This window comes from Mustelus asterias, chromosome 4 (genome assembly GCF_964213995.1).
Source record: "Mustelus asterias chromosome 4, sMusAst1.hap1.1, whole genome shotgun sequence".
NCBI lineage: Eukaryota > Metazoa > Chordata > Chondrichthyes > Carcharhiniformes > Triakidae > Mustelus > Mustelus asterias.
The window spans coordinates 27835162-27854418 of record NC_135804.1 but is presented as its reverse complement, the minus strand read 5'-3'; the positions used below and the strand labels follow the sequence as shown (position 1 = coordinate 27854418).

At 45.4% G+C, this 19257-nt stretch overlaps 1 protein-coding gene across 1 annotated transcript; it reads right to left on the bottom strand.

The window, feature by feature from the left end:
- Positions 1-1247: 1247 nt before the first annotated feature.
- Positions 1248-6833, bottom strand: LOC144493093 (histamine H2 receptor). Its single transcript, XM_078211996.1, has 2 exons — positions 5990-6833; positions 1248-1567 (listed from the first exon to the last, which is right to left on the bottom strand). Exons 1-2 carry the CDS (start codon positions 6831-6833, stop codon positions 1248-1250), a joined length of 1164 nt encoding a protein of 387 aa, XP_078068122.1.
- Between the last annotated feature and the right edge of the window lie 12424 nt (positions 6834-19257).

Here is a 19257-nt window from a genome sequence, read left to right as displayed (position 1 = left end):
AGGGAAGAAAACACTGCAAGCTTTTGAAATGGTGAAGTCAAAAGCAAAACACACGAGCTCCATCGAAATGATCACCTATTTCATGGTGACACCTCAGGTGGTTCTGACCAGAGACACCCCAAGCGCATCTATTCTTTCTCGAGTGACACAAGGCTCCTTAGACAGAGACTCACTGGATAGTGAAACAGTTTGATTACTAGCACTGTCAAACATAATAAAGGGAAGCAGTAGCAAGGTGAAAAAGGTCCACGGGTTTACAATTTATGAATAAATCATTTCATTTTTATTAGATAGGATTATTGGACTTTTACCCATGTTTTGGGGATTGCCTGCCATGACTATCATCTTTTTAAAAAACACAAGTTGTAAATTAAATGACATTTGTTAAAACCCATATACTGAATGCAGGCAATGCCTATAAAGTTCCCAGTGTTGATGCAATGCCCATATTCTCCGTACAATTAGCAATTGGTTTGAACAGGTTTTTAAATTCAACACTGGGCATTTGAACCAAATGCAAATTCTGCTCAGTCCAAGAAATCAAATGTTTGTGTCATGCACGAGGGGTAATGGTGAAGAAATTGATCCTATTTTTTAATCACTTCATTATTTACAGTTGGTAAAATATAATTTTAGAATTGCATTGGCCATTTCACCATAGATTTTGCCATGGAGAAGAAAAGCATGGGGCAGCCATTTTGATTTGGTGCAATTTAATGTCTCAACTAGAAACACACCAGTTCATCTGCAGCCTAATCTCACGACCGAGAACCCACCCCAGCCCTCCCCAGGACAGTTGCTACATTCAGATTCTTTTTGGGTGAAAATTCATCAGGAACCAACCGTATCTAAAAATCAGAAGCAGATTTTTGGCATTTGACAGCTCCAAGATGGTGCAAAATATAACAGGCTAACTTTAACAAATTCAGAAGATCAAACACTGAAAAAGCAATCAACATTGCTTGAGACAAACACATTCTACCAAATCATTTCATAGATCTCATCACTTGAGTTGCATCTGAGCAAAAGACCAAGTTGGAATAAATTTCCAATTCCACTTCAATTCTAGCTTCTATTATATTAAAGGGAACATTCACATGAACAATGCTTCAAAGGACAGGTTTCTTCACCCAATATGCTTCCTGCTAAACCACAACCATCATAAATGTGCCATTCATATAGTGTTTGTTTCACAGCAGCAGGGATCTTTCTACAATTCGATGTCTCTTCTCCCCATACCTGCCAGTCTATGTATTGGATAAAATGGTTTCACTGCTGGAGGACACCAGATTACAAGTGGACAAGGAGATGCTGCAAGCTCTTGCTGCTGTATCACAAGAGTGTTTCCAAACCTTGATGATGACTTTTCCATCAGGGACTTGTGAAATTGAACCATCTTGGGCAACAAAACACTTGGACCAGCAGAGGCGTTGTCCCATTTCCTGAAACTTCTTTCTGAAACTCCTGTTTAACCAGAAGTAAACAATGCAGTTGAAGAAGCCATTTCCACAAGGTAACCATAGAGCCACGAATTCTAACCAATCTGGTGCTCCCTGCTGTGTCAGAGCTGAATTGGAAATATAATTAACAATCGGTTAGATTCCACTCAATTCAAAAGGCAGGAAGTTACTGAGCGTTGAAATAAGTAACCAGTTCAAATTATATCTCCAACCTTTATCTAAAATATTAAATCAGCAATTTAAGAATTCTATAAACTGATTCCAACTAAATGGGGAGTTTTTGAAATACCATTAACTAACCTCATCCTATCCAAGGGTAGAATCATAGAGTCCTACAGTGTAGGAGGCGGCCCATCGAGTCAGCACCGACCACAATCCCACCCAGGTTCCATCTCGATAACCCCATGCATTTACCCTGACACGAAGGGTCAAATTAGCATGGCCAATCCACCTATCCCACACATCTTTGGACTGTGGGAAGAAACCCGGAACACCCGAAGGGAGAATGTGCAAACTCCACACAGACAGTGACCAAAGCCAGGAATTGAACCCAGGTTCCTGGCACTGTGAGGTAGCAATGCTAACTATTGTGTCACCATGCCACTGAGTGGAATTAAGCTCCCTACCCAGTCTCAATATTTTTCAATTTCCATATTAACCACCTCATGGTCTCTGAAAAAGAGTATTTGATGCTAGGTTAGGGGCAGTTATATGCTACACCCACCAGGGACAGGATCATGACTGCCCAGCACAGGTCCCTTATGAGCAAACATGAGATTTTATGGCTGAACCTGAACCACATTGAGCTGAAAGATGCCATTTAACCCAGTGTATCACCCAATCATTCTTCATTTTTGAAGCGTTTATAAACACTTTAAAGATTAAACAAATGAATGGTGCAGATTGGGAGAGGGGCGGGGGGGAATGACCCCTCACCATGGGGGAGGTCAGTATCATGAGTAACCCTAACTGCAATTGCCAAATAATACAAAACCTGGCCATGCGCTCAGCAATAAGCAGGCGAGACAGCACACCCAGCAATAAGCAGGATAGTAACAGACTTCAAAGAAATAGATACACTGGTGAAATAGGCAGGCACCAAGCAAATAAGTTTGTCCAATGGTGCATGTCAGGGAGCACACAGTATAATCTAAATGGACAATTTTTCCGGGGGGGGGGGGGGAGAAGAGATCTGGGGGGGTGTATTCACAAATCTTTGAAGATGGCAGAACAATTCTACTTACGGAAGCATATGGGACGCTTGTTTTTGTAAATAGGGACATTGAATACAAAAACAAGGAAGAATGGTTTTAATAGGTGATTGCAATAGCTGATAAGCAAACTAGCTCATGTTAAAATGAATCTCCTCATTTTGTTCATGACAGTTTAGCTACACTAATTATTGGAATCCACCACAAGACAAATAGCAGTCAGCACTCATTGTTATAATGGAGAAAATCTGGCAGCAACTTCTGGAGTCTGCACATGTACAGTTAAATATAGAAATCTAGAAGCTGCTGTTACCCTGCTCATACTGCAGCAGTTATTTCAATCCGAGTCTATTAGCAACTGTGAGAATTTCCTGTGCACGTCCACGAACCCTACAGCAACAACTGACATTTACAGCAGGTACATTTAGCAGAGTGAGGTTTTAAACTCATTACTGAATAACCTCTGCTGTGAAAAATTAAATTTACAACCTAGAGTTTCATTCCCTCAGTAGGAATTTAGTGTTGGAGAATTTTTTTATCAATAATTTTTTTAAAATTTTGTACTCATATTGTCTCCCTCCCTCGAGCCATTTGTAGTTAGAATCCCTACAGTACAGAAGGCCATTCAGCCCATTGAGCCTGCACCAAAAACAATCCCACCCAGGCCTATCCCAGTAAACCCACACATTTACCCTGCTAGTCCCCATGATACTAAGGGGCAATTTAGCATGGCCAATCCACCTAATCTGCACATCTTTGGAGCGTGGAAGGAAACCGGAGCTCCCACGCAGACATGGGGAGAATGTGCAATCTCCTCACAGTCATCCAAGGCCGGAATTGAACCTGAGTCTCTGGCACTGAGGCAGCAGTGCTAAGTACTGTGCCACCATGTCCCCAATCCTTATTTATTTCATTTTCTGTACATGATTTAAATTTCCTGGTTCGGCATCAGCATGATTCAATGAGCATTCTTCTACTGGATTGATTGCTTATCCTGTTCATTGATCCCCTGTAGAGGGTGCTGTAGTGCAGGCTGCAGAGTGTTGAGCTGAACAAGACCCTGGATAAGGAAAATCATTGCTGATAAACCACAAAGTCTGTGGGCCGAGAGAATGGTAAGCGCTACTCCTTTAATACAGAACAAAATCTACATCAAAGGTTCCAAAAAACACAGGCAGCCAAGGTGATTAAGCATACGGCATGCTTGCCTTCATCAGCTGGGGCATTGAGTACAAGAATTGGGAAATTATGTTGCACCTATACAAAACCTTAGTTAGGCTGCATTTGCGTGCAGTTCTGGTCACCACATTATCAGAATGACACGAGAGTGCAAAGAAGGTTCACCAGGATGTTGCCTGGTCCCGAGTGTGTTGGCTAGGAGTAGAGGTTGAATAAGCTAGGATTGTTTTCACTGGGAAGAGAGGCTGCAGGGAGACCCGATAGAAGTCTACAAAATTATGAGGGGCATAAACAGGGTGGATAGTCAGAAGCTTTTTCCCAGGGTGGAAATGTCAATTACAAGGGGGCGCAGGTTCAAGGCGAGAGGGGGAAAGTTTAAGGGAGAAGTGCGGGGGAAGTTTTCCATGGTCGGTGCCTGGAACGCACTGCCAGAGGTGATGGTGGAAGCAGGCACATTAACAACATTGAAGAGGCATCTGGATGGGTACATGGATAGAGGGATACGGAATGAGTTGGGGCAGAAGGTTTTTTTAAAAAAAGTTTAGTTAGGGCATCATGATCGGCACAGGCTTGGCAGGCTGAAGGGCTTGTACCTGTGTTGTACTTTGTTCTAAAGGCGAGGAGGTAGACCCTGCAAGATTTAGTTTTGATGGATAAAGTAGACTTGGAACAGATGCTGCTTCTTGTGGGGCATTCTAAGATGAGGGGTCATGGACTTAGGATAAGGGGTAGCAAATTTGAAACAGTTGAGGAGAAACTACTTCTCCCGAAGGGTTGTGAATTGTGGAATTCACTACCCCAAAGTGCAATGGATGCTGGGACAGAGTAAATTTGAGAAGTGACAGATTTTTAGTTGGTAATGGGTTGACAGGTAATGGGGAGAAGGCAAGAAAATGGGGATTGAGGAGCACATCAGCCATGATAGAATGGCAGAGCAGACTCGATGGGCCGAATGGCCTAATTCTACTCCTATATCTTAGGATCTTATGAAGTCAGATAATGGACATTTTCCTCAAAAAAAACACTTAACATCCCTTTGTAAAATTAAAACAGCTATAGTTGCTTGACTTTGGAAACAAAATCTTTACTTGGAGTTCTTGGATTAACAGGACTCAGGGTAAAATCTTACCATAAAGATCAGGAATGCTCCAAATTTTACCTGTAGTTTGTACAGATAATAATGGAGAGCCTATGTGTTTTCTTATGGAGAGGTGTGGCACCAGTGGATATTTAGGGAGGATGATTCACTCAAACATCTTTACATAAAAACATGTAACAACTTAAATCAATTCAAAGCCATCAACCCAAGGTCCAGTTGAAGCAAAGGTACCACGTGGTTCCCACTCAGAGGCACTCAGTCAACTGCCAGATTGGTGTTCAATCATTATCAGGCACAAGCCAGCACTCAAACACAGGTAAACAGCAGGAGGGTCCCCGAGCCAAGAGCAGTGGGTGCTGCACCCTGCTTCCCCTTTACAGTAGCTTAATTCCTTCTCTTCACCTCCCCAGGAAAGGGGAGCTGGGAGGAAGGAGTGTGTTTATTTCTTTCGAGATGTGGGAAGAAGCAATTTAGTAATAAATTATTCCAACTCAACTCAAAGAAGAAAGTCACCAAAATTGGCTAAGATCAAGCATTAGATCAAGCCCAAGATGGGATGCAATGCATCATCTTGCAGCACCAGGGACCGGGGTTCAATTCCAGCCTCAGGTATCGGTGTGGAGTTTGCACATTCCGTGTCTGCGTGGGTTTCCTCCGGGTGCTCCGGTTTCCTCCCACAATCCAAAAGATGTGCGGGTTGGGTTGATTGGCCATACTAAATTGCCCCTTAGTGTCAAGAGGGTTTAGCAGGGTAAATACATGGGGTTAGGAGGATCGGGCCAGGGTGGGATTGCGGTCGGTGCAGACTCTCTGCCAAATGGCCTCTTTCTGCACTCTAGGGATTCTATTGATCAGCTTGGATATTGTTTGCCTCTCTTGTGGGGCCCTTGAATGGATTCAATTGGATTTGGAATTTGGTTTTTTTGGAGCAAGCAAGGAATGCATTTGGGTCGTCTAGTTCATTCTGAGCTTTGTAACTTTAAGAATGGAGTAAAACATTTATAAAGAACAGTGGTGCCTTTTGCTGTTTGAACACTCACCCTGATAGATCATGTTGCAGACACAGGGACTCCAGCAGATATAATAGACTATAACCACAGGCACTAATATTCTGGAAGCTGCATCGTGCCTCCTGTTCGCCCTCGACACTTTAAATCGATTCTTCTGACTCCTGGCCACAAACCAGAGGCGGAAATTAGCGAAAGTCATGATGAGTGAGCAGGGGAAGAAGATGAAAGCGGTCAGCGTGAGGGAATAGGCGACATTGCTGGAGAAATCCAGGTTACAGATCAGAGAGGCTCTGGAGAAGTACACTCTGACAATGCCGCGGGGGATGGACAGTGGGAAGGAGAGGATGGGGGGTAAGAGCCAGACCAGGGCGATGAGGGCTTTGATCCTGCGCTGGGTCATCAGAGTGCTGTACCGCAGGGGGAAGAAGACAGCAATGTAGCGCTCGATGCTGATGGTGGCCAGGGAGTAGATGGAAGAGGTGAGGATGCTGGCGTCCAGGAACACCACCATGTGGCAGAAGGACGAGTCCCGCTGCTCCCGCAGCCGCGGCACGGCGCTGCCGTACAGGTTCAGGGGGATGACTACCAGAGCCAGGGCAGCATCAGCCCCGGTCAGAGAGATCAGCACAAGGCGGCTGTTCTGGGACCAGCCAGACACCGGGGAGGAGATGACCAGCAACACTGCCACATTCCCCAGGATGATCAGAGCGCACAGAACCCCAATGATCCACAGCTTTAACATGTCACCAGCCTCCTGCACAGGTCTGCTCAGCCCAACGCCGCTTACATTGGCTCCAATCGTGCTCCCAGTCTCTGATACCAGCTCCACCAGGGAGAGATTGGTTCCCGTTAGCTCTCTGGTGCTAAGGGACATTCTAGTTGGGTGTTGGACAAACACAAGTTGCTCAAACCAGAGTCGATTCGGAGCCAACTTTTTTCCCCCACGCCAACTGTTCTCCAACCTGTCACATTTCGAAAACCAGCCTTGGGGCCACTCCTAACCTTTAAATACTGATTGGAGGGTAAACAGGGAGAACAATCCTTGTTAAAGGCAGTTGAATGTTATCTCAATGGAAGTAAAAGGAGACACGTGTCTGATTAACTGGAATCAGCTGGAAGAATCCACTGGGTCAAGTTTGACAAGCTCTGCATGGAAACGATTCCACTAGAGTCCTTTGTCACTTGTGTCTAGGAGGGCTTCGGGTTTAGTTGCAGAAGTGTCTTTCTCTTGGGAAAAGTTCTGTTCCACATTCCACAATCTTTGCCCACAATTCTAGAATGTGATTTGACAATTGAACAGATTAAAAGTTTCACTTTACTCCAGCAAATCGTGCTGTATATAATTCCCAAAAAGGTTTAAAGTTCTGTAATCGTCTAATTTTCCCCAGATGGTGGGGAAGCCTTTATTGGTTAATTTGCCCACTTCCCACCTCACAATTACTCCCCCTCTACTGACTCCAACCCTGCTACGCTATGTCCCCCAACCAGGCTGGACCCTCAACCAATCTGACCCAACCACCCACTCCCTCCCTCTCGCTGTTGGACCCCCACCCACAATGGGTGGGATTTTATGACCTTGCTCGTTCCAAAACTGTAAAATCCTGCCCGAGGTCGACAGACCTTTCCATTGTCCTTCCCTTGTCCACTCTGATTCCCGTGGCGGGGGGGACAGTAAAATTCTGGCCATTAATGTCTCTGACCCCTCACCGATGTGTTGGAATAGTCAAATGTAAAGACACAAAAACATTGCTGGGAGTTTCAGCAGCTGATCTGCTGAAGCGGGAGTGGAGTTGGGTGATGTTACAGAGATGGAAATAGATGGTCTTAGTCACAGTGTGGCTATGTGGTCAATTATAACAGCCGGGTTGCCAAGCATCTGGGATGAATCCATTGAATTATGCTGCATCACAGGCTTAAAATGTACTTAAATCCAGGTTTCTGAGAACAGGGTGGAACAGATGAGGAAAGCAGCCTGAATTAAACTATTACATCCTGTGTGAGGCCTTCTCTTTGTGGTTTGAATGACCAGCAGTGACAGATACGCTGGCTGATACTGTAAAGTCATGATGTGGAGATGCCGGCATTGGACTGGGGTAAACACAATAAGAGTTTTAACAACACCAGGTTAAAGTCCAACAGGTTTATTTGGTAGCTAATGGCATTTGCTACCGAATAAACCTGTTAGACTTTAACCTGGTGTTGTTAAAACTCTTACTGTGATACTGTAAAGGCCAGAGCAGACAGTCATGGTTTATTGTCAGTTATCTGGTAAACCTTTCAACAAAATGGAGGGAGAGTGTGTTTGTAAGTGTTGCCAGGCCTCAGTACACAACATTCTTTTAAATGTCATTGTTAATTCCTCTTTCATTGCTTAAGCTGGTCAAGCCTTTAACAATTGTCTTTCAACTCTGGGTAGCGATGTATAGAAGAGGGAGGGTTAAGGAGTGACCCTCACAGTTCCCTCCATTGTGCCTGAGCTGTTTGCTTAACATTTTCAGTTCCCTGTTATTTGAACAGAATGTTCCTTCTCCATAGCCTCTGCAAGCCAATGCTACTGCTGCTTTACAAAGTTAGCAACCCACTCTCCAGAAGCTGGCCAGCCTGGCATTTGTCATTTTGTGATGCTCCTTCACAGTTCACAATACAATTCCTCCAGGGCTGCCTGGTTTCTACGGGTAATTAAATAGTGCAGCAGCCTTTCATTCTCACTCCCCTGTGGCCATTCCATAGATCATAGAATCCCTACAGTGCAGAAGGAGGCCATTCAGCCCATCGAGTTTGCACCAACCATAATCCCACCCAGGCCCTATCCCCGTAACCCCACATATTTATCCTGCTAATCCCCTGACACTAACGGACAATTTAGCATAGCCAATCAACCTAACCCACACATCTTTGGACTGTGGGAGGAAACCGGAGCACCCGGAGGAAACCCACGCAGACACGGGGAGAACGTGCAAACTCCACACAGACAGTGACTCAAGGCCAGAATTGAACCCGGGTCCCTGGCATTTGAGGCAGCAGTGCTAACCACTGTGCCATCGTGCCACCCATTAATTAGTTTCTCAATTGGCCAATGAATTCTAATGAATTGACCACAGAAAATTGGTTAGCGTCTGGTTGTCCGGAGATCAGATTCATCCCCCCTTTAATTTCTCTCAACTTCAACCAGAGGAAACTGGGCTCACAAACTCGTTTTGGGGTGCTGTGTATCTAACTTGCCGCTCAGGCAAAGGAAGAAAATTACCCAGGAGTTTGACCTTCTTCCCGATATTTCAATAATATTTCGAGGAACTCTGTCAGGAGCTTTGCAGTTGGGCTGTGACCTATGCAATACCACTGGTGAATCTTGTAACGGATTATCTGGAATCGTAGGTGAGGAAGTAGATTGAGAATACGTACATGGACGTTCCTCATCCACTCCCCCAGCAGAGTCAACTGGCAAACCTGGAAACACATCGACCAGTAGGTCTCTTCACCAATTACTGATGCAGAGGCTCCTGTATCCACATTATCTTGATTTGCTTACCATTGACCACCACTATAGTAAAAATAGGCTCTGCTGGTACCTCCTTCACATTACACATTTTGTAAGCTTGCTCCTCTGCCTGCTCTGAGCTGGGTACATGATGCACCCCTGCATTTCTTTGCTAAATGCCCCCTCTTGTTGCATCAGCGACAAACAGCATCCATAAATTTGCAATGAGTCACAATGTATGGCCCTCCACACTTAAAACACTCCACTACTTGTACCTTTTTTGCTTGCAGTCTCTTCCTTCTTTTGATGCAGTGCCCCTGCCTAGGCACCAACATTAACTTAACAACCAACGCTGAATGCTGTCCTTGTTAATACTCCGACCAACCTATCTCTGAGCATATCTTCTAAAACTGCTCCAAAATCAGTGTTATGAAAGCTGGTGTCATTCTGCCACAAGGTTAGCTACCGACTGACCTGCTTTTTGAAAATGGCTATGAAATTTGACCCTTTGGACAATCACCCAGGACTTCGGGTTGTGGTGATTCTAAAACTGAGCAATTAAATCTGCAAATGAAATCTCCTGTCTTCCATGGTGTGCATGATGTGGAAATGCCGGCGTTGGACTCGGGTTAATGCTCCCTCCACTCACATTGTCTGTATCTTTAAGACCTGGTTGGCTGTAGAGATTCGCATTCTAATCAGTATTCTGTAACTTGATTTTGTATCTCTGTGCCCTGTTTGAGAACAGATTTCCACTCCATCTGATGAAGGCGCAGCGCTCCGAAAGCTAGTGGCGTTTGCTACCAAATAAACCTGTTGGACTTGAACCTGGTGTTGTTAGACTCCTTCCATGGTATGGCCAGATTCCCCATCAACTTACAAGTCTTATAAACCCCACACACACTCAGGAGAATCGGGCGCTGCTTTGCCTCATCTTCTGTGCCACTTGCTAAAAAGCAATGCTGCAACCTCCCCACATATTCAGCCACTGTGTGCAACCTCGTGCTGCCACGCTGAACATCGAGAAACTTTGTTTTCTGTTCTTGCCATTTTCTCCTCATCGCTGAAATAGGTGTGACGACTTGCGCCCACAAATAAGATAGTCTAATGTGTTGTTTAAAAGAAGGAACTTCTTTATATAAAGAAATAATGAAGTTTAACATTAACGTAACTCAGCAGAAAAGCATTAACAGTAATAATTATGAAAACAAGAGCACTAGAAAAACAGGTCTTGGTTACAGGTCAGCCTCTTGCAAACTGAAAAGCCCACCAAAACCCACACATACTCAGAACTTTCAACAGATGCCAGTAGAACAATTACATAGGAGAAAGTCTTATGACTTTATTCAAAATGACACACTGTGACAATTACCCTAACGCACCCCCCCCCCCCCCCCACCCCATCCTACCTAAACCTCTTCTTCCATTATAACTAAGTCTACCCTTATTGACTTCTAACTCCAGGCCTGGCTCTCTTCCATGGCCTCTTTACTCCTGAATCTCAATTATTGACAAAGCCACTTCCTGTATGTCTCCATCCGTACTCCCCGCACTTTGACCAGATCGCCAGATCTTACCGATGATTGTCACAGACTGCTCCATTTTTGTGGGAGTTGTGAATCAATCCTGAACACTGTCCAATAATTCATAAATATCCCCAAATCTACTGGAGCCACAGCAATGAATGTGACGGCTGGGCCCAGTCCTGGCTGCATCTGACAACCACGTCCTTCCAGTCTGAGTTGCTGGAGAGCCATTGGGAATTGGGACAGCATTGTGGGTGTATGTTGTGAGCTATTCCAGTCATAACCAAGTGAGATGGTCAAATCAATGTGCAGTTATATTGGGATCATGTAATTTATTCAGAATTAAGTACGTTTTGGATTAAGTTGGTCCTAAAACTTTACATCAAAGCCAGGGACAGCTGGTGGCAGTATAGCACCGTACACAGCTCAGATGTTCAAACCATTCAAAATAATACTCAGTTTAAAGCATGTAAGCCTAGCGGTGCTGGTTTTGTAACATGTCTGGTGTCAGAAATGTGCGGAAAGATTTTCTCTGCATGTTCCTGTCTTTTCGTTTTCCAGAGGACAGGCCCGGCAGCATAAAGTAAAATCACAATAAGCTGCTTAGATTCCTTCAATGTCGGTTAATGTTAATGAATGGGGGGTTTTATCGGGGAAGGGGTTAGAACATAGAACATAGAACATTACAGCGCAGAACAGGCCCTTCGGCCCACGATGTTGCACCGACCAGTTAAAAAAAAAAACTGTGACCCTCCAACCTAAACCAATTTCTTTTCGTCCATGAACCTATCTACGGATCTCTTAAACGCCCCCAAACTAGGCGCATTTACTACTGATGCTGGCAGGGCATTCCAATCCCTCACCACCCTCTGGGTAAAGAACCTACCCCTGACATCGGTTCTATAACTACCCCCCCTCAATTTAAAGCCATGCCCCCTCGTGCTGGATTTCTCCATCAGAGGAAAAAGGCTATCACTATCCACCCTATCTAAACCTCTAATCATCTTATATGTTTCAATAAGATCCCCTCTTAGCCGCCGCCTTTCCAGCGAAAACAATCCCAAATCCCTCAGCCTCTCCTCATAGGATCTCCCCTCCATACCAGGCAACATCCTGGTAAACCTCCTCTGCACCCTCTCCAAAGCCTCCACATCCTTCCTGTAATGTGGGGACCAGAACTGCACACAGTACTCCAAGTGCGGCCGCACCAGAGTTGTGTACAGTTGCAACATAACGCTACGACTCCTAAATTCAATCCCCCTACCAATAAACGCCAAGACACCATATGCCTTCTTAACAACCTTATCTACTTGATTCCCAACTTTCAGGGATCTATGCACACATACACCTAGATCCCTCTGCTCCTCCACACTATTCAAAGTCCTCCCGTTAGCCCTATACTCAACACATCTGTTATTCCTACCAAAGTGAATTACCTCACACTTCTCCGCATTAAACTCCATCCGCCACCTCTCGGCCCAACTTTGCAACCTGTCTAAGTCTTCCTGCAAACTACGACACCCTTCCTCACTGTCTACCACACCACCGACTTTGGTGTCATCAGCAAATTTGCTAATCCACCCAACTATACCCTCATCCAGATCATTAATAAATATTACAAACAGCAGTGGCCCCAAAACAGATCCCTGAGGTACACCACTTGTAACCGCACTCCATGATGAATATTTACTATCAACCACCACCCTCTGTTTCCTATCCGCTAGCCAATTCCTGATCCAATTTCCTAGATCACCCCCAATCCCATACATCTGCATTTTCTGCAGAAGCCTACCATGGTGAACCTTATCAAACGCCTTACTAAAATCCATATATACCACGTCCACTGCCTTGCCCCCATCCACCTCCTTGGTCACTTTCTCAAAAAACTCAATAAGGTTAGTAAGGCACGACCTACCTGCCACAAAACCATGCTGACTATCACCTATCAATTCATTACTCTCCAAATAACTATAAATCCTATCCCTTATAATTTTTTCCAACATCTTGCCGACAACAGAAGTGAGACTCACCGGTCTATAATTCCCGGGGAAGTCTCTGTTCCCCTTCTTAAACAATGGGACAACATTCGCTAACCTCCAATCTTCTGGTACTATACCAGAGGCCAACGACGACCTGAAGATCAGAGCCAGAGGCTCTGCAATCACTTCTCTTGCCTCCCAGAGAATCCTTGGATAAATCCCATCCGGACCAGGGGATTTATCTATTTTCAGACCCTCCAGAATATTGTGCAGGTGCTCTCAGTGTGCTGCCATGCACAGGCCCTAATGGAATCTTACTTAAAAATCCAAGATTTTTTTCAGAAATTTGGAGGTGTTCTTTTCATAGAATCCCTACAGCGCAGAAGGAGGCCATTCAGCCCATCGAGTCTACGCCAACAACAATCCCGCATAGGCCCTATCCCTGTAACCCCACATATTTACCCCGCCAATCCCTCTAACCTATGTACCCCAGGACACTAAGGGGCAATTTAGCATGGCCAATGCACCTAACACGCACATCTTTGGACTGTGGAAGGAAACCGGAGCACCCAGAGGAAACCCACGCGGACATGGGGAGAATGTGCAAACTCCAATCCTTCTGTGGTAGACCTCCAAGGTTCTATGTAGTTAGCTTCCATGTACCTCTGGTGAAGAGACCCAAGGAGCCCCCAGCAGGCAAATGCCTGAACCTGGAATCTAGCTGGTACCAAGGTGATTGTCTCTGTGGCAGCCAGAAGTCCTCACTGACAATGTCCCCAAAGAGAGTCTACACCATTAACTGCCCGGGAATCTTTAGAAGGCGAAGGGCATTATTCTGGATCCAGAATTTGCCATTAAAATGATGGTGAAACAGTGTTCCCCATTATTATCGTGTTAAACAGCAGCAACATCTAACACCCACGCACACACAGTTAAATGCATTAAAATGGAAGTTCCTTTTAGGGATATCTTGCTCCTCCATTGAGTGCAGTGTTGCAGTTCTCTCAGAGGCAATTGTTGTGGGCTTTAAGAAGGGGAGAGTCCATTGCAAGCCATTGCAGGATTGGTTTAAAGGGGATTTTCACTCAACCTCATAGACAGTGTCAATCGAGAAAGACTTGAGAGAGACAGTGAGCCGAGAGACACAGACAGCGCTGGGTGTGATCTTACCGGCCGCGCTCCCGCTACAGCAAGGTTGGAGAATTTGGCAGCCAGCCAAATCTCTGTTCACTGCAGTGGTATGGGAAAATCCCACCACTGTGAACGGTGATATAGTTCATCATGCAGGAATGCGGGTGGGAACTCACATTTGGATTTAAGAGACTGGATTCATAAGGATTTGAACGGGATTGGAAGATTTGTCTAATCTTAGCTAGAGAGAAGAATCTCCAATTCACCGCTTACTGTGAAAGTCAGTTTGGAGAGTAGAAGTTACCCGGCAGAGAAAGGAAGCAAACCCTCAGGAACTAAGAATCAAGGCTGGTTTTACAAAAATAGACTATCCCCTTAAAGGACAGAGTAAAGAGTAACCATGGAGCTGACTTTTGGTTGTTTGAATGTTAATGTGACATTTTCTGTAATTTATAAATAGTGTTTAGTTAATGTGACTTTTAGCTTGTGTGTTGCAGTAAAAGTCTTAAACCTTGAACTCTTGTTGTGTGATCTTTTCAGCTCTCTACTGAAGTTAAAATTTCTTTTTAAACATTATTGGTCTCCACAGGGATTGGAACACATCTTTCTGCTATGTGTGTGGTGTCATTAACACAGAGAGAAGGTCAGACGGAATCTTCCTCCTATATCACAGATTTAAGTGGATATGTTTTAAGGGATTGCAGTTGTTGGTAGCATGAAGATTCTTTTTCTGTAACAACTTGTACAAATTTTATTTGTTTTTTTAATTACTTATCAGACTTCTGCCCTTTTCCCGAAGAGTGCCTGCACATGTAGCATGCATTAGTAGCCCTGGTCAGAGAATTGGCACCCACTGCCACCCCCTGCCAGTTGGCATGAGTGAAAGTCCTGCTTGATTTGTTGGCACAGCCGCCCAGAAACATTTGTGCACTAATTCAGCCAAATGCCAGTTTCCCGCCACCAACATCCTTTACGGTGAACCAAAGGAAAAGGTCGTTCCCGTGGCTTACGGTCAGGCACTCTCCACCTTGAGAATTACAACACCGGCCCAGGTAAAGCCACAGGGTTAAAAACCCCCAACGGCTGCATCTCATTAGATGAGCCTCCACTTGCTCAATATGGCAGCCCGTACTCCACAAAGCCCACGAGTAGATCTATTGAAGATTCCCTCGTGGCCTTCATTGTCATCGCAACAGTTTGTAGATCCAAATCAGAATATGGAGTGCTCTACTGTGACCATGTGACTGGCTCTGCTATCTTGTATGGTTGCTTGCTCCAGAGAGTCAAGATCAGGGTATTCTTTAAAACTATGGGTCTGAATCTCTGTAGATTGGGAATCAGTCTGATTGCTACTCCACACCTACTTGTTTACATTAAAGTGTTTTCGTTCCTATCTTGTCCTACCTTCCAATTCAGGCAGGGTAAGAACTATACAGGGCAGCATGTCCCTGGGGCCTCCTGTCAAGTGTTGGGGAATCAGTGGGCAGGAGACCATGCCCCGGTTTTTACAGCACTGATTGCTGTAAATCAGGTAGGTTCAAAGCCTGGCCAGGGAAAAGGTAGGCTTGTTGGCTAAGTGGTTAGAACTTACGATGGGGGAGCTTTGGACAGTTGGGGTGGGGTGTTTGACAGTTGTGGGGGGGCTTGGCAGTCGTGGAGGGGTTTAGACAGCCATAGGGGTCTTGAACAGTCGTGGGGGGGCTCAGACATTTGTGGGGGTCTCAAACAGTCATGCGGGGGGACTCGGACAGTCAGGGAGTGAAGGACATCAGCTGACGGTGAAGGAAGGTCAGATCGGGTCAGTCCTGGGGAGGTAGTTGGGGTTTGGAGGGAGTCTCAGGCAGGGTAGTTGGAGGCAGTGGGAGGAATCCCCTAGCAAGAAGTCACTTGGTAGGGAAGGGTGGGAAGGTGTGTGGGTATGTTCCTTGGAGGAGTTTGTTGGGAGAGAGTGGGGAAGTCCCTTTGGGAGGATACTTGGAGGATTCCCCTCAGGGGAGTCATTGAGTCAGTGGGGGAAGTGGGGGTGAACTGTGGGGGGTCAACGGGTGGCAGAATTCCCATAGGGGTGTCAGTGTGTGTTTGTACAATACATACCCAGAAGATAGAAACAGTTTTAATTTTTATACATTTTTCAGGGCAACTATTACTTTAAGACAGTCATAGAATCATAGAAACCCTACAATGCAGAAGGAGGCCATTCGGCCCATCGAACCTGCATCGACAACAATCCCACCCAGTCCCTATCCCCGTAATCCCTTGCATTTACCCTGCTAGTCCCCCTGACGCTAAGGGGAAATTTAGCATGGCCAATCCACCTAACCGGCACATCTTTGGACTGTGGGAGGAAACCGGAGCACCCGGAGGAAACCCACGCAGACATGGGGAGAATGTGCAAACTCCACACAGTCACGCAAGGCCGGAATTGAGCCTGAGTCCCTGGCACTGTGAGGGAGCAGTGCTAATCACTGTGCCACTGTGCCGCCCTCGAAGAATGCAATTGCACTGGAGAGGGTGCAGAGGAGATTCACCAAGATGTTGCCTGGGATGGAGCATTTGAGCTATGAAGAGAGGCTGGTTAGGCTCGGGAAGGTTGAGCGGGAGGGAGGGGGGGCCTGATTGAGATGTATAAGACTATAAGGATTATAGACAGGGAGAATAGGAAGCAGCTGTTCCCCTCAGTTGAAGGGTTAATAATGAGGGGGTATAATTCGAAGGTATGGGGCAGGAGGCTTAGAGGCATTTGAGGAAAGGCTTTTTCACCCAGAGGGTGGTGGGAGTGTGGAATGCACTGTCTGGGAGAGTAGTAGAGGTGGGTAACCTCACACCTTTAAAATGTACATGGTTGAGCACTTGAAATGTCATAACATTCACAGCTATAAGCCAAGTGCTGGAACGTGGGATTAGTGCAGCTTTAGTGTAGTTTTGTTGGTGTAGACTTGATGGGCCGAATGGCCTCTCCTGTACTGCATGACTCTAAGTTTGTGATTTAAACTGCATTTTCAGATGGTTCCCAGCAGAGCCCAATTGCCCAGGGGAAGTTTGCACTTCGAGGCAATTGCCTCTGAGGTAGGGGTTCCCCTCCAGAAACAGCCCCCCTGGAGCTTGGAAGTTACGGGCCAGATGAGCGAGCCAAACACTGCTCCTTCTTTACCCAGCAATGGCCCAAGCTGTGGGAGTGTAGAAAGGCTGGCCCTCCAGCTTCCACGCACTCCATTAGTCTGCACTGGTTTTACACCAGTCATCTGGCATTCACTACTCAGTGAATGAGTCCGTGCAGGAAACCCTTGTGTAAACATTTCTCTTATCCACTGATGGGTACAAATCCTTTTTGTTAATGGCCTACCAGCAATGCAACATGGGAATAGTTTGAAGTATGAAATGTGAATGAGATCAGTCAGGTTTGTTTTGCAGTTTGTGCATTTGCTTTCAGAGTTCTGTCGGGACAGCAAACCACCCACTGATCAGCATTAATGCCACATCTTCAAGTTGCTTCAAAATCATTTCCCTAATGGCTCTTGAAAGCATTTTTGATTAATATAATTGCTGGGAAAGCTTCAAAATAATCCTAAGGATATCCGCAGCCCATCTGAGCTGCAGTTCATGGCAGCTCTCACACGTTTTCCAAGTCTGTTCCCTTGGTATGGTATGGAGTGCGTTTCAGGAAATAGTGCGGAAAAATGCCACCCGATCCCTCGTCCATTATGATCGGAACTTTTAGGGAGCAGCTTCCTGATTTCCTGATATGTGCTTCTCCGAGCAGCCAGGGCTCTGAGCTGGGAGAAGGCATTCGGAAAATTGGCCTCAATATACGTTAATTAGGCTAAATTACTCTTGACACAAGTGCTGGCGTAATGCTGGAACTTAGTCCTTTGGTTGGATGCTGCAGTTCTCTTGATACACACACAGACAAGCTTGAAGTCAGAACAGATTCTCAAAATATCAGGGAAAGAGAGAGAGACTGTAGTTACTAGCTAGCAAACCACCAACAACAGAATTTTCACTCCAGGAAGGCAAAAAGACCTGCTTCCAGCTACCAGCAGAACTAACAATAACAGGAAGAGAAAGAGGGAGAAACATTCCTTTTCAGTCTGATGTTCACCCCCTTCTAAACTAAAACTGAAAGTAGTCCTTGAATTCTTCTGGAGAGGAACCACCTGACTTTGACTTGTCGATCATTCCTCCCCCAAACAATGCAGGGTCATAAAAAATCCCAAAGACTACCTGAGACCCAGAGTAAAAATAAACAAAACCCCATTTAAACCATTGAAGCAGCAATAAAAGGACCTTTGAGCAGACAGCTCAGCAGCGATAAAAAAAAACCTGCTTACAAACTGCAGAGAACGTGATTTAAAAAAAATACATTTCTTAAAGGTACATTAGCACCATAGCATTGGCAACTGTTCAGAGAAGGTTTAGCAAACTGGCACTAGGAATGGGCAGGTTGTCTTATGAGGAAAGGTTGGACAGGTTAGGCTTGTATCTGCGGAGACTTTTGAAGGATAAGAGGTGACTTGATTGAAACATATAAGATCCTGAGGAGTTTTGAGAGTGTCACTGTGTAGAGGATGTTTCCTTTTGAGGGAGAATCTAGAATTAGGGGGGTCACTGTTTAAAAGTAAGTGGTCACCTATTTAAGACAGAGATGAGGAGATTTATTTTCCTCTCAGAGGATACTGAGCCTCTGGAACTCCCTCAAAAGGTGGTGGAAGCAGAGTCTTTGAAGGTTTTCAAGGTAGAGGTCGGTTCTTGAAAAACAAGGGGGTGAAAGGTTACCAGAGGTAGGCAGATGGATTAGCCATGCTCTTATTGAATAGCAGAGCAGGCTCGAAGGGCAAAGTGGCCTACTCCTGCTCCTGGTTTATATGTAGAAAGATCACTAACCTGAAGCATCCACTCTATCTCACTTTCCACAGACCCTGCCCAAGCTGCTGAGTATTTCCAGCATTTTCTGCTTTCAGAGCGTACTGTAGCAATGGCAGAAAGTTTGATTAAGGAGCAGAATGAAGGAGAGGAACTGTTTCCAACAATCCCACCCAGGCCCTATCCCCATAACCCCACGTATGTATCCTGCTAACCCCTTGACACTAAGGCCAATCCACCTAACTTGCACCCCTTTGGACTGTGGGAGGAAACCAGAACATGCAGAGGAAACCCACACAGACATGAGGAGAACGTGTAAACTCC